Source organism: Octodon degus, unplaced genomic scaffold, assembly GCF_000260255.1.
Source record: "Octodon degus isolate 3935 unplaced genomic scaffold, OctDeg1.0 scaffold00006, whole genome shotgun sequence".
In the NCBI taxonomy this organism is placed as follows: Eukaryota; Metazoa; Chordata; class Mammalia; order Rodentia; family Octodontidae; genus Octodon; species Octodon degus.
In genome coordinates, this window is record NW_004524582.1 from 28,761,021 (window position 1) to 28,782,086 (window position 21,066).

At 48.4% G+C, this 21,066-nt stretch overlaps 1 protein-coding gene across 4 annotated transcripts in view; it reads right to left on the minus strand.

The window, feature by feature from the left end:
- The window catches only part of Stx18 (syntaxin 18), a 115,695-nt gene that overhangs the window by 17,044 nt on the left and 77,585 nt on the right, over positions 1-21,066 (minus strand). For 3 of the 4 annotated variants that reach the window (XM_004624573.3, XM_023699705.1, XM_023699701.1), the window contains exons 2-5: positions 19,408-19,475; positions 7,384-7,499; positions 5,528-5,605; positions 5,302-5,368 (exon numbers count right to left, since the gene is read on the minus strand). In XM_004624573.3, the coding sequence (XP_004624630.1) occupies positions 5,302-5,368; positions 5,528-5,605; positions 7,384-7,499; positions 19,408-19,475 (329 nt within the window). Of the gene's footprint in view, positions 1-834; positions 879-5,301; positions 5,369-5,527; positions 5,606-7,383; positions 7,500-19,407; positions 19,476-21,066 lie in introns of all 4 variants that reach the window. The other variant, XM_023699709.1, reaches the window with a different exon arrangement.

The following is a 21,066-nucleotide window of genomic DNA, read 5'->3' on the forward strand; positions in this document are numbered from 1 at the left end:
GATGTCTTTACATCAGTATCTTTTGTTCCACCCCAAGATGAGAGTTCACTCCTTTCCCTTTCACTCCTTATCGAGAGAGTGGCTTCTAGTATCTCCACGTTTGCTACTGCATCAACCCCTGTACATGGCCACCCCTCATCGCCACCACCACTCTTCCTGTGGATGACCCCATGCTGCCCAGCCCTCCGCTCCTCACCTGGCTCTGACATCTGTACCAGAACGCAGTCTCCCCCTACTGTGGACCCTCTCTACCCTGTCCTACCTCAAGGAGGGCTTCAGCACTGCATTGTTCAGTAGGGAGCACAGCTTAATTGACTTTTAAATAAACGGCTCCTTTAACGGCTGTCATCCTTTGTGCCCAATGTACCCGTTTTCAATTTAAGAAGAATAAAAGACTGCATTGCAGCAGACTGAGACAAAGTGAAGTGCTTTCTTTTTTCCTTTAAGTGATAAAAACAGATTCTAATTATGCACAGACTGCCTACTCAAGTCCTCAGGGAAAGTACAAATTAACTAATTGAAGGCAATTTTTTTTTAAAAAAAAGCAATTTAAAGTCATCAGAAAAATCAGCTCATGCCCCATGATTTATTTACACTGACTTTTCTAACGGAAAGCTGAGCATTGCATAGCTGCCACTGACAGAGGTTCCACCTGGCCAACATATGTTTCTAGGCTCCTCACTTGGAAAACCCCAGGATTCTATTTAAAATTTAAAAAACAGAGAAAGAGACCAATTTTTCAGCTTTGAAACAAGAAAATATGTGGGAGACAGTCTTCGCAAACCTTGAAGAAGCACTACACAAATCACAGAGAAGGTGGCTGCTATTCCAGACTTAGGTATTGTGCTTCTATTTCCTTCATGCCCCCGACAAAGGCTCTGGATGGAAAGATGGCTTTGATAAATCCTACCTTCGTACCATAATTTCCAAAGGCACTTTCAGGCTAAGGTCTCCTCTTGGGCAGAGGTGCTATATCCCCCCCACCCCCCAGTCAGGGGCAGCTCACAGCGTGTGACTAAGCCATCTGCACCACCATGCAGCGCTCACTCAACAGATATTCTCTGGATTTACCTGGGGATCTTCTACGCTAGTGCTCTTCAAACTGTGACCCACAGACAAGCACCAGACTACAAGTTGTTACGGGTCTGCTGTGAGACAGCTCTAAATACGCAGAGGATGCATTTATAGTCATCTGACTTTGCCCTTTCAACAGTGCATTCTGTCACCTGGGGTCCAACCTGAGACTATGCAGCAGAGTACGTATCAGTCCATGACAGACTGCAAAATTCTCAACAGAAATGGTTCTTTACTCCAGGGAGCCGGTGTTGGGCCAGGGTGAAGATGCTTTCCCTATAAGGGGCAGGTGGCATCTTCAGCCTATACAGTCATATGCAGTCTTTGCCTACAGTCTTAGTTTTTATTTTTTTATGCTTTTAATTTTAGGGAAGGGTCTACAGGGTGTTCAGGGTCTCTCTATTAGATTGGACTCATAGTGATCCGCCTATTTACAGCCTCCCAAGAGCTGGGATTATAGGCGTGCGCCACCACGCCCAGTCTCTATTGCTGTCTCAGCACGCCCTGGAGGCAAGGCCAGCATGGCAGGCCCGGGGATCGAACCCCTGGCCCTTGCGCCTGCTTGCAGTAGCTTTAATCCACTGAGCTATTTTGGCCCACCTAGTCTTATTTTTTATCTTATAAACTTTTAAAAATATAAAGGCTATGTTTAGCTGAGGGCTGTACACAAGACCTGGCTCTGGCCCACAGGCCCGCATGCTGACTGCTTCTCCAGGCTAGGGCTTTGGCATCGCAAGGCATTGCTTCCTTTTCTTTGCTTCACCCTTATCACTGCTGCCATCGTCCTGTCACTGGGGCAGTGCACTGAGCTCTTACCCCGGACAAGAGCCTGAGTTAGGGCTGTGGGCAGAGGTGAAAGGCAGCCCTGCCTACACCAGTCTTACAAAGCAGACCAAATCTCAGAGGGCCATGCATAAGTACACTCTTTAGGGTGCAAAAAATGTGGCGGTACTATGTGTTTTGAGAGGTAGTGTTTTATGAAAGGAAGACAATGAAATGCAGCAAAATTCTGCTACGAAAACGTGTTTCTGATTAATTCAGACTTGGGAGGTATGTAAGCCAGGAGGCATACAGCCAGTGACTTCAAGAAAAATCATAACCAAACTCCCAATGCTGGTAGGTGGGTAGGACAAGAGCAGAGGCTTCAACCTTTTGGGGATGACAAGACTACTTGTGCAGGTCTGTGTCCAGGACCAGGCCAGTGCACAAGCATTTACTATACAGACCTGACAAGCCGGGACTATTAATCAAGCACCTACTTTGTGCTGAGCTCAGATAAAGGTCCTGGGGCCAGAGAGATTACACACAGCAGTTCTTGCCTTCAAAGGACTCAGAGTCTCACTGCAGGAGAAAGCACAGAGATGAAGAGCTGTTGGCACCCCTCCATCCGGCTTTTGGGAACTGGCAACAGATACCACATCAGGTCAGGACAGAAAAAGCCCACAGGAGGGAAACAGTTACTTCTAACAACAGCACTGTCATTTTATCAAGATATAGTCTAGTAGAAAAAACACAGAAAGGTCAACCAAGACTATTTCTCGCTCAATGAGCAAAATATCTTCACCCAGTATGGAATAAGGGCCCCTTAATATGATAGATTATAATACAATATCACTGTTCTATCAAAATAAATCCTGGTGTAAAGTATTTTTTCCTATAGTGTCAAAAGATTATATAATAAGGCAGGAGGGAGGAGAAAGTAAAAAGAAAAAGAAAGTAAAAATAATTAAGATGTGCGAGATACACACACTAACCCCTCCCCCCGGGATGTATGTAATCATTATGTACTCCAAATGTGGACTAACAAAAGTGAATTTTAAAAAGTTTAAACAGTTGAGCTCCTCCTTACCTAACAAATACATTTTTCTTTCACCAAAACCAAAACAAATATGATAGAAGCAAAAAAGACATGAGCAGGTGGATTTCTCAAAGAAACTGTATAAGAATGACTATTTATTTATTTATTTATTTATTGAGACAGGGACTTGCTCAGCAGCTCAGACTGGAGCACGGTCTTGAACTCTCGCAAACTCTCTGGCCTGTATGTCCTAGTGCTAGGATCATGCCTGGCCAAGAATGCCTTTTTAACAAAACCTACTGACAAATGAAACAAAATAATATACAAACCCCCCACCAGTCCAGCTTCAGAATGCGCAAGGTCCACTGCCTGCTCTGCTGAGGCCCGGCGCTCTGCTGCGCACTGGGCTGTGGTGCTGGACATGCACACCCGTGCAGCTGTCGGAGAGAACCTGCTGCCCCCGACTCTGACACCGAGCAGAGAACCGCTAAGCAAACAGCCAGAACTGTCCATGGGGCTGGGGAGACTTCCCAGAGAGCAATGTGGGCTGGGACGGGAAGGACAAACAGGAATTTGCTCACCAGGCAGGCAGAGTGTAGGTGCTGGGAGAAGTGAGCTAAGTTCTAGTGAAAGCTATGAGTGGGGAAGTCAGCAAGGACAAAGGCACAACAGCCTCATGGGCAAGCCCTCTGCAGAACACAGTACACGCAGGGCCTGGCGTACCAGTGGGGACTAAGAAACAAAAGTCCAGAAGCCAAGGCTTTAAAGGCTGTGGCATTCAGCCTTCTTCCTAAGATGCAGGGAGTGAGGGTGTGGCGCGCGCAATTTTAGGCAGCTGCCGTCTGCCCAAAGTGAGCAGAGAACTAGAAGGAGAGCGCTGGCTGCCCTGGAGGCTCAGGCACCTCCCCGGAGCTCCTGTGCTCAGGGTACCCGGCACAGGCAGTTAGCAGGCAGGAGAGGCTACTGCACCTCACTGTCTAAAGGACAGTAAGTTCCATCCGGCCAGTTCTAATTTGTGTTTCAGTTCAGACCTCTTGTAGGCCAAGAACTGAGCAGACAGCAGAGTCTCTCTTCACTTGACTTGGATGGTCTGGTCTCCCCCAGGACCATGAAGCAGGCGTCTGCCTCTCCTCCCTGCTGGTGCAAGACCCCAGGACCACCTCACTCTCTCACTTGCTCCCTGCGTCTGCTGGCCAGATGGCCTCACTGTGCTGGGAATATTCTGCCACCCTGCTATTTTACTCAATCACACCACTTCCCTCTCAGAAATCGCTATGACCTCAGTAACCTGCATGTCCTGGATTCCTCTTTACCTACAGTAGCAGCCTGGCCTGCTTCTCAGCCCCCTGAAGGCAGGGCCTTTATCATAGACTTGCTCAGCACACTGCATGAGAAGTAGCAGTATGTGCCGACAGGCACCTCATGTATTGTCTTCCACGAATGTTTCTGTCTGTGACATCCGCACTTTCAAATCCCATTGACAAGCATGCAGAGAAGAGGCCCTAGAACCGGGACTATCGGGGAGCTCCCCCCACCCCCCACAAGGAAGAGCAGCTGCCCATGCCTGAACCGAGCAGACACTGTGGATGGGAAGGTGCTTCACTGCTGGATATCTACTTCCCTCTGGGAATCTGGACTTTAGGTTTGTGCCAGGCAGAAGGTACCCATGTGTCCAGCCCCAACAAATCGTTCTGAATTACTTGTGTCCCTAGAGGACAACACTCCACACACCCTCATAAGTGTGCTTTACCATTTCAGCGGGAAGAGAGCCCTAGAAGCTCATACCTGGTCACTTAGGCCCAGACACACAGACTGGTACTGGGAGAGACACACCCTGGTATGTGGCTGTGCACAAGTCATCAAACCTGTGGAGCTCCACTGTCCTCTCAGATGTGGGGGCCCAGCATAGGTCCTCAGGAGATGGGTGCTGTGCAGTGTGACGTGTGCTCAGAGCCCAGAGCACTTCTCAAGCAGTCTGTTAGGCCTCTGGTGACCCAAGTAGGGCCTCATGAGGGAAGCATTGGCCACGGGACCTGAGCTCGTGCTTAAGGACAACCCTTCAGAGGTGACGAGGACAGGTGGGGCAGAGACCAGGGCAAAGCAGCTACCATTGGCTGCCTGATGGGCTGGTGGAGCTATGTGGGCAACAGCACAAAAGTGGAAACAACAGCCTGGCCTAGGTCTCACTTTGGAGAGCTGTGGCAGGGGAACTGTGGGTGAGCAACCACACCTGTTGGGCTTGGCCTCCTCGACCCTGAAATGAGGCGGGTCTGAGACTACACAGTGGCCAGCATGGTATGTGGCACCAGCACACGTGCGGTAAGCACTGGCCACGGCACAGCGTGGAGAAAGCAAGCCAGCACATGATACGAAAGTGCCTGCACACAGAGCTGCGGCGGTGATCACTGTGCGCTACCCGCGGTACTCACAGGCGCTTCTTATCCACCACGCGCTTCACCCGGATGGCTCTCTGCTCTGAGTAAAGCTTGCACACTCCTGCCGAGGGAGATCAGACAGAACCCATTTAAAATGGCTTCTTGGGCAAAGGAATCATTAAATATAATGAGACATGACAGCCTTCAGCTAGCAAAACTGCAATCTGAGCTACATTTACTGTGAAATGCCACACTTGACCCATAAGAGAAAATGAATTACTTTTTAAGTAATCTTCAATGAAATCCAGAACGGCAGTCCTGTGCTCCTTCACTTGCTGGGAATGGATCTCCTTGTGGGCTAAAAGAGAAAAGGACAGCACTCAGAGCTTTGTACTAGCAGTCCTGGAGACAACTCATCTGCACTAGTTACTTTATTGAGGATATTTTTAAAAACGTGGCTATAAAATGTCTTGTGCAAAGGGAGAGTACATTTTTAAGAGTAAGATTTACTAGGCTTTAAGAGTGAAAAACTAAGCCCACAGGAAAACTGTAGCCGTCTAATTTATGGCTGATTCCAGCACCTAGTGACAGTATTTGTTGAAGCTCCTGCTTGAGTGCTGGCCCTGCGGGATTAACAGTAGCCCATGCACATGCTGACCTTCCAGTAACAGGTTAATCAAACCCGACCACACAGTCCCTGGCCTATGTGTCCCTTGTCCCCCCCCAACATTCCCAGAATTCCTTACATTCCAAGTCAAACTGTCCCTCTCAGGAGCTACCTCTGACTCCTAGCCAAAAGGATGCCTTTCCTACATGAATTTCTGAACGGAAGTCTGCTGAGACAACCTCATGAGAGTGCACAGACAGTCTCTTTGTATGTGTACTTTTCTGGCAGAAACATTCACTGCTTTCAGCACATTGCTACTCTTAAAAAAAAAAAAAAATATATATATATATATATATATATATATATATATATATTTGATACAGGGTCTCACAACGTAGGTCCAACTCATAGTGATCCTCCTGTCTCAGCCTCCCCAGCACTGGGATTACAGGCATGTGCCACCACGCCCAGTTTCAGTGGCTGGCTTGGTGCCGGGCCAGCATGACATGCAGTACCTGGGATTGAATTTGGGTCCTTGTGCTTGCCAGGCAGGTGCTTAGACCACTAGCTATCTCCCCAGCCCCGTACCACACCCTTTTGAGAGGTCCCCCCGAACTCTCATGGAAGGATCCCAAGCGAGTCTGTCCCGAACACACAGACAGCGTCTGGCAAGTGGAATTCTGTGCTTTTAATGCAATCTATTGGCCTGACTGCATTAACAAAGAATGAGGGAAGAGATATAACCCAGGCCTCAACGAGGACCAAACCCAGGGAAAGACAATGAGCGCCGGCCTGGTGCCGGATGTGGTTCTAAGAATACTGTAAGGATTTAACTTAGTTCTCACAATGACCTTAGGAAGATATAGCCTATGATCTTTTTGAGACAAGAAACTAGGCCCAGGAGGTAAAGCGAGGCTACCTGGGAAGGTAGCAGAGCTGGGCACATTGCACAGTAGCCAGAGCTCGTCCCCTCCTAGCCACTGCGACCAGCAGAGCTCAGAGCACCACCCTCCACCTTACCCACATCATCCACCCCACCCCACTGAACGTCACACAGGGAACACATGCAGTGTTCTTGCTGGCCCCAGCCTCACTACCCTTCCAGTCCCCTCTGCAGTGGTCCCTCCTATCTTGCTCCTCTCAGATGCTTACTTTGAATAGCTTAGGTAAAATCAGATCAGGAAAGGAAATGTTTAATGTGGGCTTCTTCTTTCTATCTTTCTGATATTGGGGATTGGGGGCCCTTGCACTGAGCTAGTCCCCAGCCGTTTTTCATTTTTTATTCTGAGACAGGGTTTCACTAAGAAGCTATACTGCTCCAGCTGGGCTCAACTTGAGATTTTCCTGCCTCAGTCTCTGAGTGTACTGGATTACAGGCACGTGTCACTGTGTCTGGCTGGATTCGAAAGTTTTAAACTCCACTTCTCCATCAGAACCTAAGAGGGAACTGTAAGGGGTGGTGCCATCTGAATCTTGTGCCACTACTCGACATACTCATGCTGGCCTCCTGCATCTTCGGTGCACTCTACCTTCTGCTCTGAGTTGCTGAATTGCTTCTGAACAGGTCCTCATAAATATCTGAGCGTCCTGGTCGATCTGGTCTCGCTCTGTGTCTGTCATCCTCCCGTATTCAGACATGATATGGCTAAAAGAGGAGAGAAGAAGAAAATGAGTGGGCACCAGCAAATGACAGCTCAGCCCAGGGTGCAAAGGGAGCAACAGGTGTCCCTGACTGAGGGAACAGGAGGCCAAGGCCTGGAGGAGGCAGCAGAAAAGCCTGGAACAGACCTCCAGGCAGGTGGGGAGAAGAGGCAGACTGATGCCGGGATAATCAGAGCTGAAGCTGCAGGCCAGACAAGGACAGAGTTTTGCCTCTGAGAGCCTGGGCAGCTATGCAGGCTTCAGAGCACAGTGCCTGAATTGGGTCTACACTGGCAGTCACCCCGGGGACTGTCTGGACAATCATATGGGGACACAGTCTGGGGCTCTCGACATAAACGTGAGAAGCTAGCTTTGGCTACTATCTTTTGATATTGACAAGCAATCTTCAAAACTCATAGTAACAGAGCTTTTAGAAACAAACTGCAGTTTCCTTGATGTGCAGTTAAACCTAAAACTACTGTGCTAGTAAGGAGGTTCACTTTTTAATACCACGCCTCCCAGCTCACAATCCAGAGTTCTTCATTTACCTTGCGCATCTTCCTAAGATCTGGGTGGGCGTGGCAGCACAATTAGGAATGCTGCTGCTGCTGAGCCTAATTTGACCCTGGATCTAACGCTGCAAGCTTAAGCCACAGGGCACGAGTCAGCAGGATCCCATGTAATGTGCAGACACAAACTATTTCAATTTTACCCACCAGTCCCAATAGCCAGTGAGTCTTACTGCCCTGTGCCCACTTGTGACCTCACCTCCTGCACTGGCTTCCATGTCTGTTTCACTCTGGTTACACTGGCCACATAGTCTCCTGCCTCAGCCTGGCCTATCTCTGCTCAGACGGCCTCCTCGGGCCTGGCTTCCCTGACCACTCTTTGGGCCTCCTGCAGCACCCACACTGCATATTCTTTTGTAGCTGTGCTAGTCATCAGCTGACTTGCTCGGCTCAGAGCTGCTCTTCTCTGCTGTGATATGGAGTGTGGGGGGCCTCCAGATTCTACTGCTGCTCTACCACTACCTGCCACTTCTACTCTTTTTTCTTGACGTCACCATTCCCCAAAATATTAAATAATTATGTATGTCTGCTCCTAGTAGAATGAAGCATTACCAAAACAGGGCCTTTGTCTGGTTCACATCTGTTTCCCTATACCTCAAATGGTATCTGGCTCGTAGTGGATAGACACACACTAGCTGAACACTTTGATTAATCCTCTCTATCCATCCACTCACTCATTTATATATCAACACACACATATGGACTGAGTCCCTATATGCCAGCGGCTGGGCCAGGGCCAGGGGGCTCAGCTGAATTAAGGCTTACACTGATCTGCATGGAGGGCACTAAGGAGCACAAGGAACTGAGGTGAATGGTGGTGACGCACAAGGGACAGTGGACAGCTCCTACAACCTGTAGGTGGTGAGCAGAACTGCCCCACACTACAGCACACTAGGAAGGGGAGCAGACAGGCTGGTCCCCTGTGCGCCAAGGATTCAGTGATGGACCTCAGGGCTGCCAGATTGCTGTAAAGGGGCAGCACATCAAATGCATGTGGTCAGTGTCTCCACGCAGACCATGTCTATCATTTGTCTGCAGCACTATTTTTCAAATAAATGTTGATGATATTGTCATGAAAAAGTATATACTCGTGTAATATTGTTTCGGACTCTATACTAGTGGTTTCTGTAATATCAATAGGCTTTCTAACAACACAACGATAAAATAAAACACAATACTCCTACTGGAACAGGGCCCCTGCAGTCCAGGGCCCACTCCCGTCACCAGCGGGGGCAGCCACTGAAAGGGTGATTATAACTGAGGGACTGCACTCCACACAGCTCCTTTGCGATCAGTGGCTGGAAGCAGATCAAGCTAGCTCCTGGTGCCCAGAGCTGGTCAAGAGACCACTGCCAGAGTCCAGGAAGATAAGAAGAGAGCCACCAGTGTTCTGGGTGTGTGTGCGTGCGTGTGGGAATTTGGCAGATCCCAGGAGCACTGAGTGGGTGAAGCGAGCTGTCTGGTGTGGAGGTAAACTCGAAGCCCAGGGAGTCTGGTCGGCCTGAGTGCACATGAAGCTACCAAGGACAGTGGCGCAGAGGGAAAAGCGGTGCTCTGGCTGGGCCAGAGATGCCGACAGAGGTAGGGCCTGACCCAGAGGAGATGGCTCCTGAGCAGAGGAGGGCTTCTAGGATGTTCGAAGAGTACCAGGAGATGTACAGGGGGCACATGACAGTCATCAAAAGTAATGAAGCTTGCTGAGGATGCTGCCTCAAATTACGTTATCACAGTAACAAAATTATTACTTTTTTTTTTTTTTTATAAGGGTCTATAAGGTGTTCAGGGTCTTACTACTAGATTGGCCTCGTAGTGATCTGCTTGTTTACAGCTTCCAAAGAACTGGGATTACAGGCATGTGCCACTATGCCCAGTCTCAACAGCCATCTCAGCGCACCGGGGGGGGGTGGGCAGGGCTGGCATGGCAGGCCCAGGGATCGAACTCCCAGCCCCTGTGTCTGCCTAAGAAGGCGCTTTAATCCACTGAGTTATTTGGCCGGCCCCAATTATTACTCTTTTGAAAAGTCAAGTATGTAGCAAATAATTTAAAAAAAAAAAAATTCCCCATAGGGCATATGTATATTCAACAAAGTTCGATTTCATTTCTTTTATTATGTGCAGAGAAATAATTTTATTATAGATTCCATCTAGATACTAGACTCAATTGAAAGAGATTACACTGGTATAGAGGTTTAGATTAGTTAATTTACTTCACGGAGAAAGGACAAAAAACTTGGATAGTAAAGTTTATTTACTGGTTCAGAAATGTAAAGAAATATATTTTTATTTAGTCAGAATACCAAGAAAGGTTAGTATATCAAGAAAGCACAAGTTCAAAATCACAATATATCATTGATACTTTTCTGCCTATTAGTCTAATATACCACTAGATACTTCCTGAGAGACGAAAGAACAGCAACTGTTTTATATGGTGTGGTAAAGATACTGAAAAGGTATGGGCTGAAGTCAAATGCCACAACCTACTTCTGCTCTATAAATACTAGGTTAACAGTAATTTCACAACATATTTTGAACTAGAGCTACACATTGTAAGATCAGTCTGCCTAATATGCATTACAAAGGTAAACAGAACTGAACAAAATGTAGACACTGCTTTTACACCCTGCATTAAACAGGTGCACCTGCAGGCTTATGTACATGCTTCCATGCTGCAGAACGAAGGCCAGCCCTCGTGACCCTTCCGGTGCACGGACAAGAACCGCTGTTCTTGGAGCTTCTGTACACATTTACCTACTTACTTCTGAAACTTGACAAGGTAGGCACTACTGTAGCCCCACTTTACACATGAAGCAGCTCAGGCTCGGAGAAGTCATAGTGTACCCAGTTAGTCACTAGCAACCCGAGAAGTGAGCAGGACAGGCCGGAGGACAAGTCGGTTGGTGGGGGCCTCAATGCTGGGAAAGGCTGAGCTTGGGGAAGACAAACATGGCCACACCACTTTGGGAAGTGAGGGAAGGTCAGGCCAGGGGCTCCTCCATTTCTGTCCTCTCTGGCACCATGCAGGAGGAGGCACTTAGTAGGTTGTTGCTGGACTGGCATGTGAGAAAGAGGCAGTGGCAGGGACCTGAAAGGATGTGAGATGAGCAGAGCAGACACAAGAGGCGAAGCCTTGACCAACCCTGTGATTAGGGCCTGGGTGAGCAAGAGGACCAAGAATGACACAGGGAGAAGAGCAGAGAGCAATGGAAATGGAAAGGAATGATCGCTGCTAGCCAAATAGTCCATGACCAACATTTTGTTTAGAAAAAAAGAGACCAGGCAAATGGTCTGTTAATATCTTGGGAAACTAAAGTAATTTTAAGGAATATGGAATCATGGAGCCAGGGAGGTAGCTCAGCACCATAAGTGCCTGTCTGGCAAGTGCAAGGTCCTAAGTACCACCAAAGGAAAAAAAAAAAAAGGAATACCTGATCACTTTCTGAAGTGCTACAAGGAAAAAGCACACAGTATGACTGCCATACACTGGGACCACGGCTGACAATAGTTCCTAAGCAAGGAAATGTGTGCCATAGCCCAGTGAGCTCAGCTCAGGTGAGTAAGAGCAAGCAGCCTAAAAGCTGTAGTAACAGGCTGTCACACACCAGGCCCTCGAACATCCTTGCTTGCTTGGACCTTATTTTAATTTTTCTGAACTATTTAGTAATAATCTTCTGATTAGGGCCCTGTGAGAAGATCAGGAATAGAGACATTGATGGAAGAAGCACCCGGGGAGCGCGGAGCTGGGCCAGAATGGGAGTCAGGGATGAGCAGCCTTCCAACCAGCTGGTCTAGCACCAGGGAGAATCAAGGAGCGGTATTCCTGCGCCTTCTGACCTGAGTGGCCCTGCTGTGACCATGCTGATGCCGATGCACTGCTGTCCTTGCTCCTGCCACTCCAGACCACGTCCCACCTGCACCACCACCCCCAACACTGCAGCTTGCCCTAATGTAGCCTGGATCAAGGTCTCCTGCGGGCACAGGCTCAGCTTCTGCTTGCTGTTAGGAGCTGGGTCTAGAGGGAAGAGATGGGTCATGGGGGACCCGGAAGGTGTCGCTCCCTCCCAGCTCCTCCCTCCACCTGCAGCTTCCCAGCCACCACATCTGACCAGCTCCTCCATGCTCTGGAGCCAGTCAATCAAGGACTGAAACTTCTGAAAACCATGAGCCTTGAACCCCTCCACCTTCAAATTGCAGATGTGGGTGATTTTGTCCTGGTGATGAGGAAAGGAACTTCACCCTCCTCCAGAGCACATCATAGCACAAATGGCAGGCATGTATGGGTTCTGAGTCCAGCCCCCAAGGAGAAAAGGAATGGGAGGCATGCTGCACTTTCATCCCGCCGTCAGGCCACAGCCTTCTTCCTTAGTGCGGCCCCTTCTCCACTTCACCACCACACCCCACATTTCCAGGGGGCACATGGAAGGACAGAGGAGGTCCACAGCCTCCTGGGGAATGAGTGGGGAGTCCGGTTCTTAGTAAACTTGGGGCTTTTCCCTACCCCACGCTCCTTGACCTGGTACCTGGTCTGGCTCAACGTGCAATCCTATGAGACCGCACTCCTTCAGAGACAATAGAGTAGGTGAGCAGGCTTGGTGCCTCTGCTCCAGCTCCATGGGCCCTTGGGCCTCTCCTTCCAAGAGCAATGGGAGGGCTGTGTGAAGGATGAGTCTCACTTGCCCCTCCTGGAAACCAGCTCATCAGAAACTGAGGCCAAAAGGGTCAGGGGCTCATAAATCAGCAAGGTTCTGTTTCTAAGGGAGCGTGCACCCTATAGACAGAGCAGTCTAGCAAACGACTAACTCCAAGGACATCAGATTAATATGTTCCGATTCTACATTCTGATTTAATGGAAACTCAGCACAGTGAAACTAAAAAGGTATAAAGTTTAATTTGCTAAAACTGATTACTCAAAAGATGATATTCCTTTAGGATACATGCATATAACCATTTACAGTGGAAATTGATAGTGCTGTAATTCTTTTAGTATCAACAACATAAACTAAGAAAGATTTTCCCTCAAGTAGTGTTCTGTTCTTAGGATATTGTGGAAAGTGAGTATAAACCAGAGAAGCTAGCGTAAAAGCTATTTTTAACTAATATTATTTAGAAATCCAGCTAACAGCTACCTAGGGTGCATTGCATTCTGCTTTAGTAAAATGTCATTACCAAAAACAAACAAAAAAATTAAATGGGTAAATAAAGTCTGAGCTCTACATCCTGGAAAAGTCACTGCTTCCTAATTATGCCAAACTTAACACAGCCTCAGAGGTCTGCAGGCACTATTTTTTTTTTTTTCCAGAACCGGGGATTGAACTCAGTCCTGTGCTTGCCAGGGAAGCGCTTATTCCACTTATCTCCCCAGCCCCACAGGCAGTACTTAACATGCGCTGCCTTTCACTTCAGTGATTATGCTCCATACAAAATGCTGCAGGAGCAGGCCAGGGGCAGCAGTCACATCACTGCGGCAGAGGCAGGGGAATGACAAAGCCAGGCTGGGAGCAGGCTGCCACCTCTAGGAGAGATGGGGACAGGGGGTAGAGAGAGGAGTGTTGTCCTGTGGCCCTCAAGTTTCTACACATCAGCTTCCCCAAGACACAACTGGCTTCCACGCTCCTTGCCCTCCACATGTGGGTGGAGCATGGAATTCTCTGATTGTCCCCTGGCCAAAGAACTGGGCACATACCAGCCCACACTTTTCTCTCTCTGGGATATGCCTGCTGTAGACTGCAGAGTCCTACTCTGATCCCCTCATGAACCACTGAGGAGCCTGCTCTGCTGGCTGGGCTCCAGGCCCCGTGACTGCTCAGTGACACTAAAAGCTGAAGTGTGTAGCTCAGGAGCAGCATCCAAGGCAACTCCCTGCAGACTTAGGCTCTGGCTGTCACCCTGATTTTACCAATGGTAGACTGATAAGATGGCACTGTTCGGGCTCCTGTACCTGTGGCTCCCCTAGCCTGGCCCACTCACGGGAAACAGAGGTAGGTTTTGTTATGTTCAATAGCCTACCCTCTCCAAGTGTGTCATAAGCAAATGGAATCCTAACTCAATTACTATCTGCCAAGGGACTTCTGTGTGCCAGGAAGGCTTACACAGTACTCATTCAACCTTCACAAGACCACTATCCACCTTTTATCAAAAGAAAACAGGAACAAAGATGTTAAGTGAGTCGTGTACTACAGATGACTAATGCATGGCACAGCAGAGACCAGACCAAGGTGTGACTGGCCCCAGAGCCCATGCTCTTTCAAAGGGACTAGAACAGGGTTAGGCATGGGACTTTTGGGATACATGGCTTGGCAGTGACCCACCAGCTCCAGGAGAGTGAGCAGGAGACTGAGTATCTACATGAATGGAGGACAGGGCAGGACCAAGGGCTCTGGGGCACAATAAGATCCTTAGAGAGAGCATGAGCTCGGATTCATCCCTGGCCCAAATCCGCTACCACTGAAGCAGAGGCTGGGTGGTCAGGCCCATGGCCCACTGGGGTAAGACACCAGTGGGAGCCGTGGAAGCTGGGGAAGCTGGAAGGCAATGGTGGGGGACTTAGCGGAGCCCAAGCTCACTGACCAGCAGCACCACTACAAGTGGAAGCGTGATATTACTGCACTCGTACACGTGCACTGTGGCTCAAGCACTGGTACTACATTCAACTGCCCCGTGTCCTCTGAACCTCCTGCCTGCCTCCTGGGGGTAGTCAGCCCTCTGTTGACCATGCAGATTTATTCTAAGAAAGGCCAACTATCAACACGCCCACATTTGTGGGCCTCAAATTCTGTTCGGCTACCCAATTCTGTATGGGCACAAAAACAGCCACAGACAGCGTGCAAAGGCATGGCTATGTGCCAGCAAATCTCCATCAGGAATACTGAAACCCAGATTTCATACATTTCTCACATGCGGAAAATACCCTTAGTGTTATTAGTTTCCCCGACATTTAAAAGTGCAAAACAATTCTTAGCTAACAAGCAGTGGGCTAGACCTGGCCACAGGCAAGCACCACATCCCATGTGTGGAGTGGCACTCTGGGGTTCACGTGGCTGCTGGGGTGGCTGCAGCCAGGACACCATTTCCTGCACTCACTTTGCTGGACACCTTTTCAAAGCAATGTTAACACAGAGCTCTATGAAGGGGCTCTGTGCTCACTTCTTAAACCAAAGTTTCCGGGTACTAAAAAAAGAAATTGGAAGTTGACATGTTTATATCAGTTTTACAGTTCCCAATCCACCGTGGCTTCCATTTTACGGCCTATCAAATTAATATCTATCTATCTATCTATCTATCTATCTATCTATCTATCTTTAGAAATATAATTTACACTGCCATCTAGTATTAAGTAACTATTTTAATGGGGACATTTTGAAGGTTTTCTGCACATTGTGCTTCAGGGTAATTATTTAATACATTCCAAAATAATACAATGAAATGCATTTAGAAGGATAAAACTGCCTACATTAACTGTAAGTGCAAAATAGCACTAAGAACTTTAAAACTCCCTGGGGGTGTATTTTCTCTGTTTAAGAGTTTATATGCTATATCTCCACTTTTGAACATACTGACAAAGTTAAGAAATAAAGACAGAGAACCCCCCATGGATTCCTTCTATAGTCTACCTGAGAGGAAGGCTCCTAGAGTAAGGTTTCCGTCTTGCTGAAATGAAGCCTGAAGAAGAGGCTCCTCGTCGGCCGCCTCCTGCATCAAGCGCAGCTTTTCCGCCCGTCCACACGGTGTACCTGATGAGCGCACCCACAGTAAAGGCTGCTGCAGCCAGGAAGGGGGAGATGGCCGCTGCTCTGTGGGCTCCTGAGTGCCGGGGCTGGAAGCTGTCCCAGGAGCTGTTTTGGCCACAGTGCTTTCTTTCTACGTCTACCTAGTCTTTCCAAATGGCACTTTAGGTGGTTTAGAACATCCTTTCTCCTATATAGTGAGCATCTGCTGAGCAAGAGGCTGTCTTTTTCAGGTCCGCCTGTTTGATACAGAATAAGCGCTCAGGAGGAGCAGGTCAGGAGCTGAGTGGGGGTGGCAGACAGGTAACTGCAGATTTCTCTTTTTAATGCAAAATAGGGACAAGTAAGACAAAATGGCTAAAGACAGAATCCTGAGCAGATGGACAAAGTAAAAAAAAAAAAATGGAATAGTCAACCAAAACTTTCAGTTGGTCTTCTGCATTCGTGAACATGTTCCCTTTAGCAGATTCAACTACTGAAAAAATAAAAATAAAGCGTACAGGTGAAAATAAATGCATCTGTAATGAGCAGGAAAGCCCCTTTCTCCTGGCTGGTCCCTACACAATATGGTATGACACCTCCGACACAGCTCCTATCTTCTATTAGGCACCACCAGGAACCTAGACGGGACTTCATGCCCTTACATTGGGGCTTGAGCATCCAAGGACTAGTGCCCTGGCTGGAGGGCGGCTCTGAGACCCAAGCTCTTGCAGCTCCCAAAGGTGACTGTACTACTCTAAAGGAAGGAAGTCTGAGAGTGAGAGATCTGAAGAAATGGAGAAATTGTAAGAGCTGAGAAAAGGCCAGGGAAGTATTTACCAGACAAAGATAAATTTAAAATGCAGCGAGTTACCACCTCAGACTTCAGCTACAATCATTTACAATTAAAGAGCCTATCCACACTAAACACCTGCAAGGACCAGGATGCACACAACTCCTGAGCACAGCTACTGGGAGAGTGAAGACTACTTTAGAAAACTGTTTGGTAGTTATTTTAAAGGCAAGTGCATACACTGCCACACGTGCGACCCAGAAATCTCACTCTGAGATGTGTGTTCAACAAATATATACATCCAAGACCAGATGCACTGAAGAGCCACCTCACAGCCCTTTATTTGTTGTAGCCCTCAATTAGGAATGCTTCAACCTTCCTTGTTAGAGAAATAAACTGTGGCAGTCTGATGATGAATGGCATGGCAAGAGAGAAGAACACTGGCACTACAGAGATACGCTGTGTGAAAGGAAGAAGACACACAAGACAGTGTACTATGGGGCCGGGGAGATGGCTCAGTAAAATAAGTGCTTCCCTGGCAAGCACAAGGGTCTGAACTCAATCTGTAAAAAAAAAAAAAAAAAAAGTACAAGATCTTAAGAAAAAAAAGACTGTATTATGACTCCAGTCTGTACTCAGTTTCAGAAAATGCCACTGAGTTTGCTGATTAGAAAGCCACAGATGAACTCTGGAAGGAAAGCTTCAGAACAGCAGTGGAAACTGAGGCCCACCTTTAGCATCTGGGAGGAGTCTGTGGCAGGGAAGCCACGGGTTATGAGCCAGGGCCAGCAAGCCACAGCTACCCCGCAGGTGTGCTTGTACAGTCTGACAGCTAAGAACGGCTTTAACATTTTTGAAAGATTGCAAAAGAAAGCAGTAAACAAAACAGAAAACAAAGGACGATATGTGAGTGACAGACAGCAACGAGGGCCAGAACCTAGTGCGCCTCCTCTCTGGCCCTTTCAGAAGGCTGATCCCTGGTACACACTTTCTCCCTGTGTTGGGCACCAGGTGAAACAGACAGTGATGATGTGTGGGACATAAGAAGGAAGCAAGGGCGAGTGTGTGCTCTGACGGGAAGAGGGAAACAGCCTGCTCATCAGGAGCAGATGGGAATCATCAACGCAGCAACATTACAGAGAAGAGACAAGACAGCGACCCTAAGAACAGAGGGAACTGTTCCCCTACAGAGAGTGGTACCTGACAGCGACTGTGCAGGGGCTGGCTCCCCACTTGAGAGAGGAGACCCGATGCCGTATCCAGGCCCTATCCGACCACTCCGTGAAGCCGAAAACCTTCCCAGCATTTCCAATCCTGGGACTTCTCTACTCTTTCTGGTGTATAGCACCTGCCGCCTGAGTTACTATACATTTGGTGCTTGTTTTTGCCCAGCCTTAGAATACAAGCTCCACAAATGTACCAGGATTTTTTTCATTTCTGATGTGCCCTAGGACAGTTCCAGGCACCGAGCAGGCATTCAACAAACATTTAGTGAATGAGAGGGTGAATCTTCAGAAAGAGAAGGGTGAGGCTGGAGCAAGGTCTCCGTGCCACCGGCCTCTGTGGCAGAGGCTGCCCCCTTGTGCAGAGCTGTCCTGCGCACTGTAAAGCACAGCACAGCACCAGCCTCCACCACAAGGTCCCAGGAGCACTTCTCTAACCAGTTTTGACAAAGATGTCTCTAAATATCAGCAGGCTTTCCCCCAAATCAGCCACACTGAGAACCACTGGGCTAGAGGCAGACTCAGGATGGCGGAGTTGCTCATTCATTCACTTGGCAAATATTTATTCACAGAGCTCTGACTTTGTCAAGAGCTGACAAAGTCAGACGATCAACTCTGAACTCTAATTCCTATAAACTATAACTATTATAAATGAGAAAGTACTACTATCATCAAATAATTATAAACTGTGATTTGTGTTATGGTAAGCCAATACAGTAACAGAGCTAACAGAAGAGCTCTGCTCATGAAGGGTGGCGGGAGAAGGCTTCTCAGAAGATGGTGCTGGAGTGTGAAGGAGACACGAGGAGAGGGCGACAGGATGCGTCCGGAAGGCAGCTGGGCAGGGGCACCACGACAGGCGGTGAGGCAGGTGGAGCCTGAAGTGAGGTCAGAGCACCAGGGCAAAGCCATGGTATGGGCTGGTACGCACGCTGACTCCGCGGGTATTCACAGTGGGTCGGCTCTGGTGGGCACAGTCCAGCGGGAGCTTTAAAAAGACTACGGCTGCTCAGTGGTAGAAGCCAGACCCAGGCACCAGGAGGAATGTGGCAGGAGCCACAGGATGGGATGAATCAAGGCCAAACCAAAGTGGCCATCCTTCTGCCTGTAGCAAGGGTCAAAAGTCTGTGAGAGGGACAAAGGAAGATGGCTAGTGGGCCTGAGACTGGGCAGTGGTGGGGAAGGGAGGGACAAGAAGGTGAGGGAAAGAAGTATGTTCATGAGGGCATCGCCAGACAGCAAAGCTGTGGTCCCAGGATGGGGCAGCAAGACAGGAAAAGGTAGCCAAACAGCTCGAAAGCCTTGCTCCTCACTGGTTCACGAGATAAAGACACAGGAGTGTCCCAATTCGTGTACTGCACCGTGAGTGTGCAGAGTGTCATTCACTAGGAAAGCACGGGGCCTGCAGAGATCGACAGACCAGAGGAGGCCGCTGTGGCGGCTCCTTGCTGAGCCATGGCAGGGCAGAGACCTGGCTCTAGGACCTTGCTTTACACGGATATATTCTTCCACCATGCAGTTCTCAGCTGTCAAGGAAAATATGGGACAAAACGCCCTGAAACAATGGCAGTATAGGTATAAAAGAGAACAGAGTCCCCAAAGTCATGGCAAAAAAGTATGCACTTACCTGTAAGCATTAATATAATCTTTCCTGTGTTCCAGAAGAAAATCTTTCAGTTTGCCAATGTGAGAAATCTAAAATTAAAAAAGTAAACAGCAGATTACAAACATGTAATAAACGTTTAGATTCTTGTGTAGTCAGAAAGTTGTGACCTGGTCTCTAGCAGCGGCCCCTCTTCACCGTGGTGATCTGTGACATCAGGGACAGGGAAGCTCTCAGGAACATCTGCTAACTGCGTGGCAGGAGGTCAACAAAGGTCAACACACTTCCTGCATGTCTCATACCTCCTCTTTTACAAGTATCCCTTCCCAAGTGGCCTGGGGGTGGATGCGAAACCTGGAGCTACAGAGGTATGAAAAGGGCCCCTTAGAGCAGCTGGGGTGGACGTTTGGGAAGATGAGTTATCTCTGCCGTCCCTCTGTCAGCTTCCAGGTATGAGTAAAGGGAACACCAGGCACAGGTACAAGACTCTCTGCTGTGCTGGCCGATGGCTGGTCTAACACAACCCACCCTACAGTGTTCACCATGTGCCTAGTACTGTGTGTGGAGCCAGGGAATCACACTAAACAAAACAATGAGGAGTAGGGAGGAACCCCAGCTCCCAGTTGCCAGGCACGTAAGCATTTCCAGAAGTGGAGGACAATTAACTAGCCATGGCTGCATCTTCCTCCGACAACCATTCACTCTCTTCCCCTTCTCCCACCTTGTATTCCTACCAAGCATGCAGGGCCAGCCCTCAAAGGTCTGAACTTTCATCCCTTCTAGAAAGCTTTTCTGCCAAGGCCAACTTAGCCTAACTTTCACCACGCTCTGAACTTGAAAGGGCTCTGCATGCCACCCACTTGGCACTCATTACACCTGACGACGCACTGACTTCACTTTTACACCCATGCTTCGGTCACATTCAGGATGTCACAGGAAGGGGCTGCACAGTATTCTCTGCAGCTCTAGGCTTAGGTGGCACAAAACAAGATCAACAAACACCTGTGGGATAAAAATGTCTAAACACAACACAGCACCTTTCACAAAAGAAGACATTCCACACAGCTGAGGCTATTATTATAGATGTGGTTCCAAAAGGTGCCCTAAGGCTCTTAAGGGCAGGAATCAGAATAGTAGAAGTGGCTATCACATTTGCACAGTGGACGGGTGAGCAGGGCCAGTCTCCCCAGCACCATGCTGTTGGCCCTTTCACACTCCTGTCCTCCTGCTTCGCAACACGTGGGCCATGATGGTCACCATGCTCGCTAACAGCGTCAGGAAAGCGGACCTCACACACAGATTGGTTTGCCCAGGGCCACCCGTCCCTCCTTGTGCAGGGCTCAGCATCAAGCACAGGGCTGAGTCCAAAATTGGTGTATTTTCCAGTATATCACAGCTGTCCTCACATTCTGCTCCTCTGTTCCACTTCAGCTACATTATGAAATCTCACCTTTAAGTCTGTTTTTTTTTTGTTGTTGTTGTTTTGTTTTGTTTTTTTTCTACCAGGTTTAGAAATCAAGACCTTATACTTGCCTGGCAGGGACATAAGCTGCTGAGCTATGTTCCCAGCCCCGTTAAAAATTTTAAGAGGGGGCCAGGGAGATGGCTCAGTGGAATAAGCACTTCCCTGGCAAGTGCAAGGGCCTGAGTTCAATCCCTGGTTCCACAAAAAAAAAAAAAAAA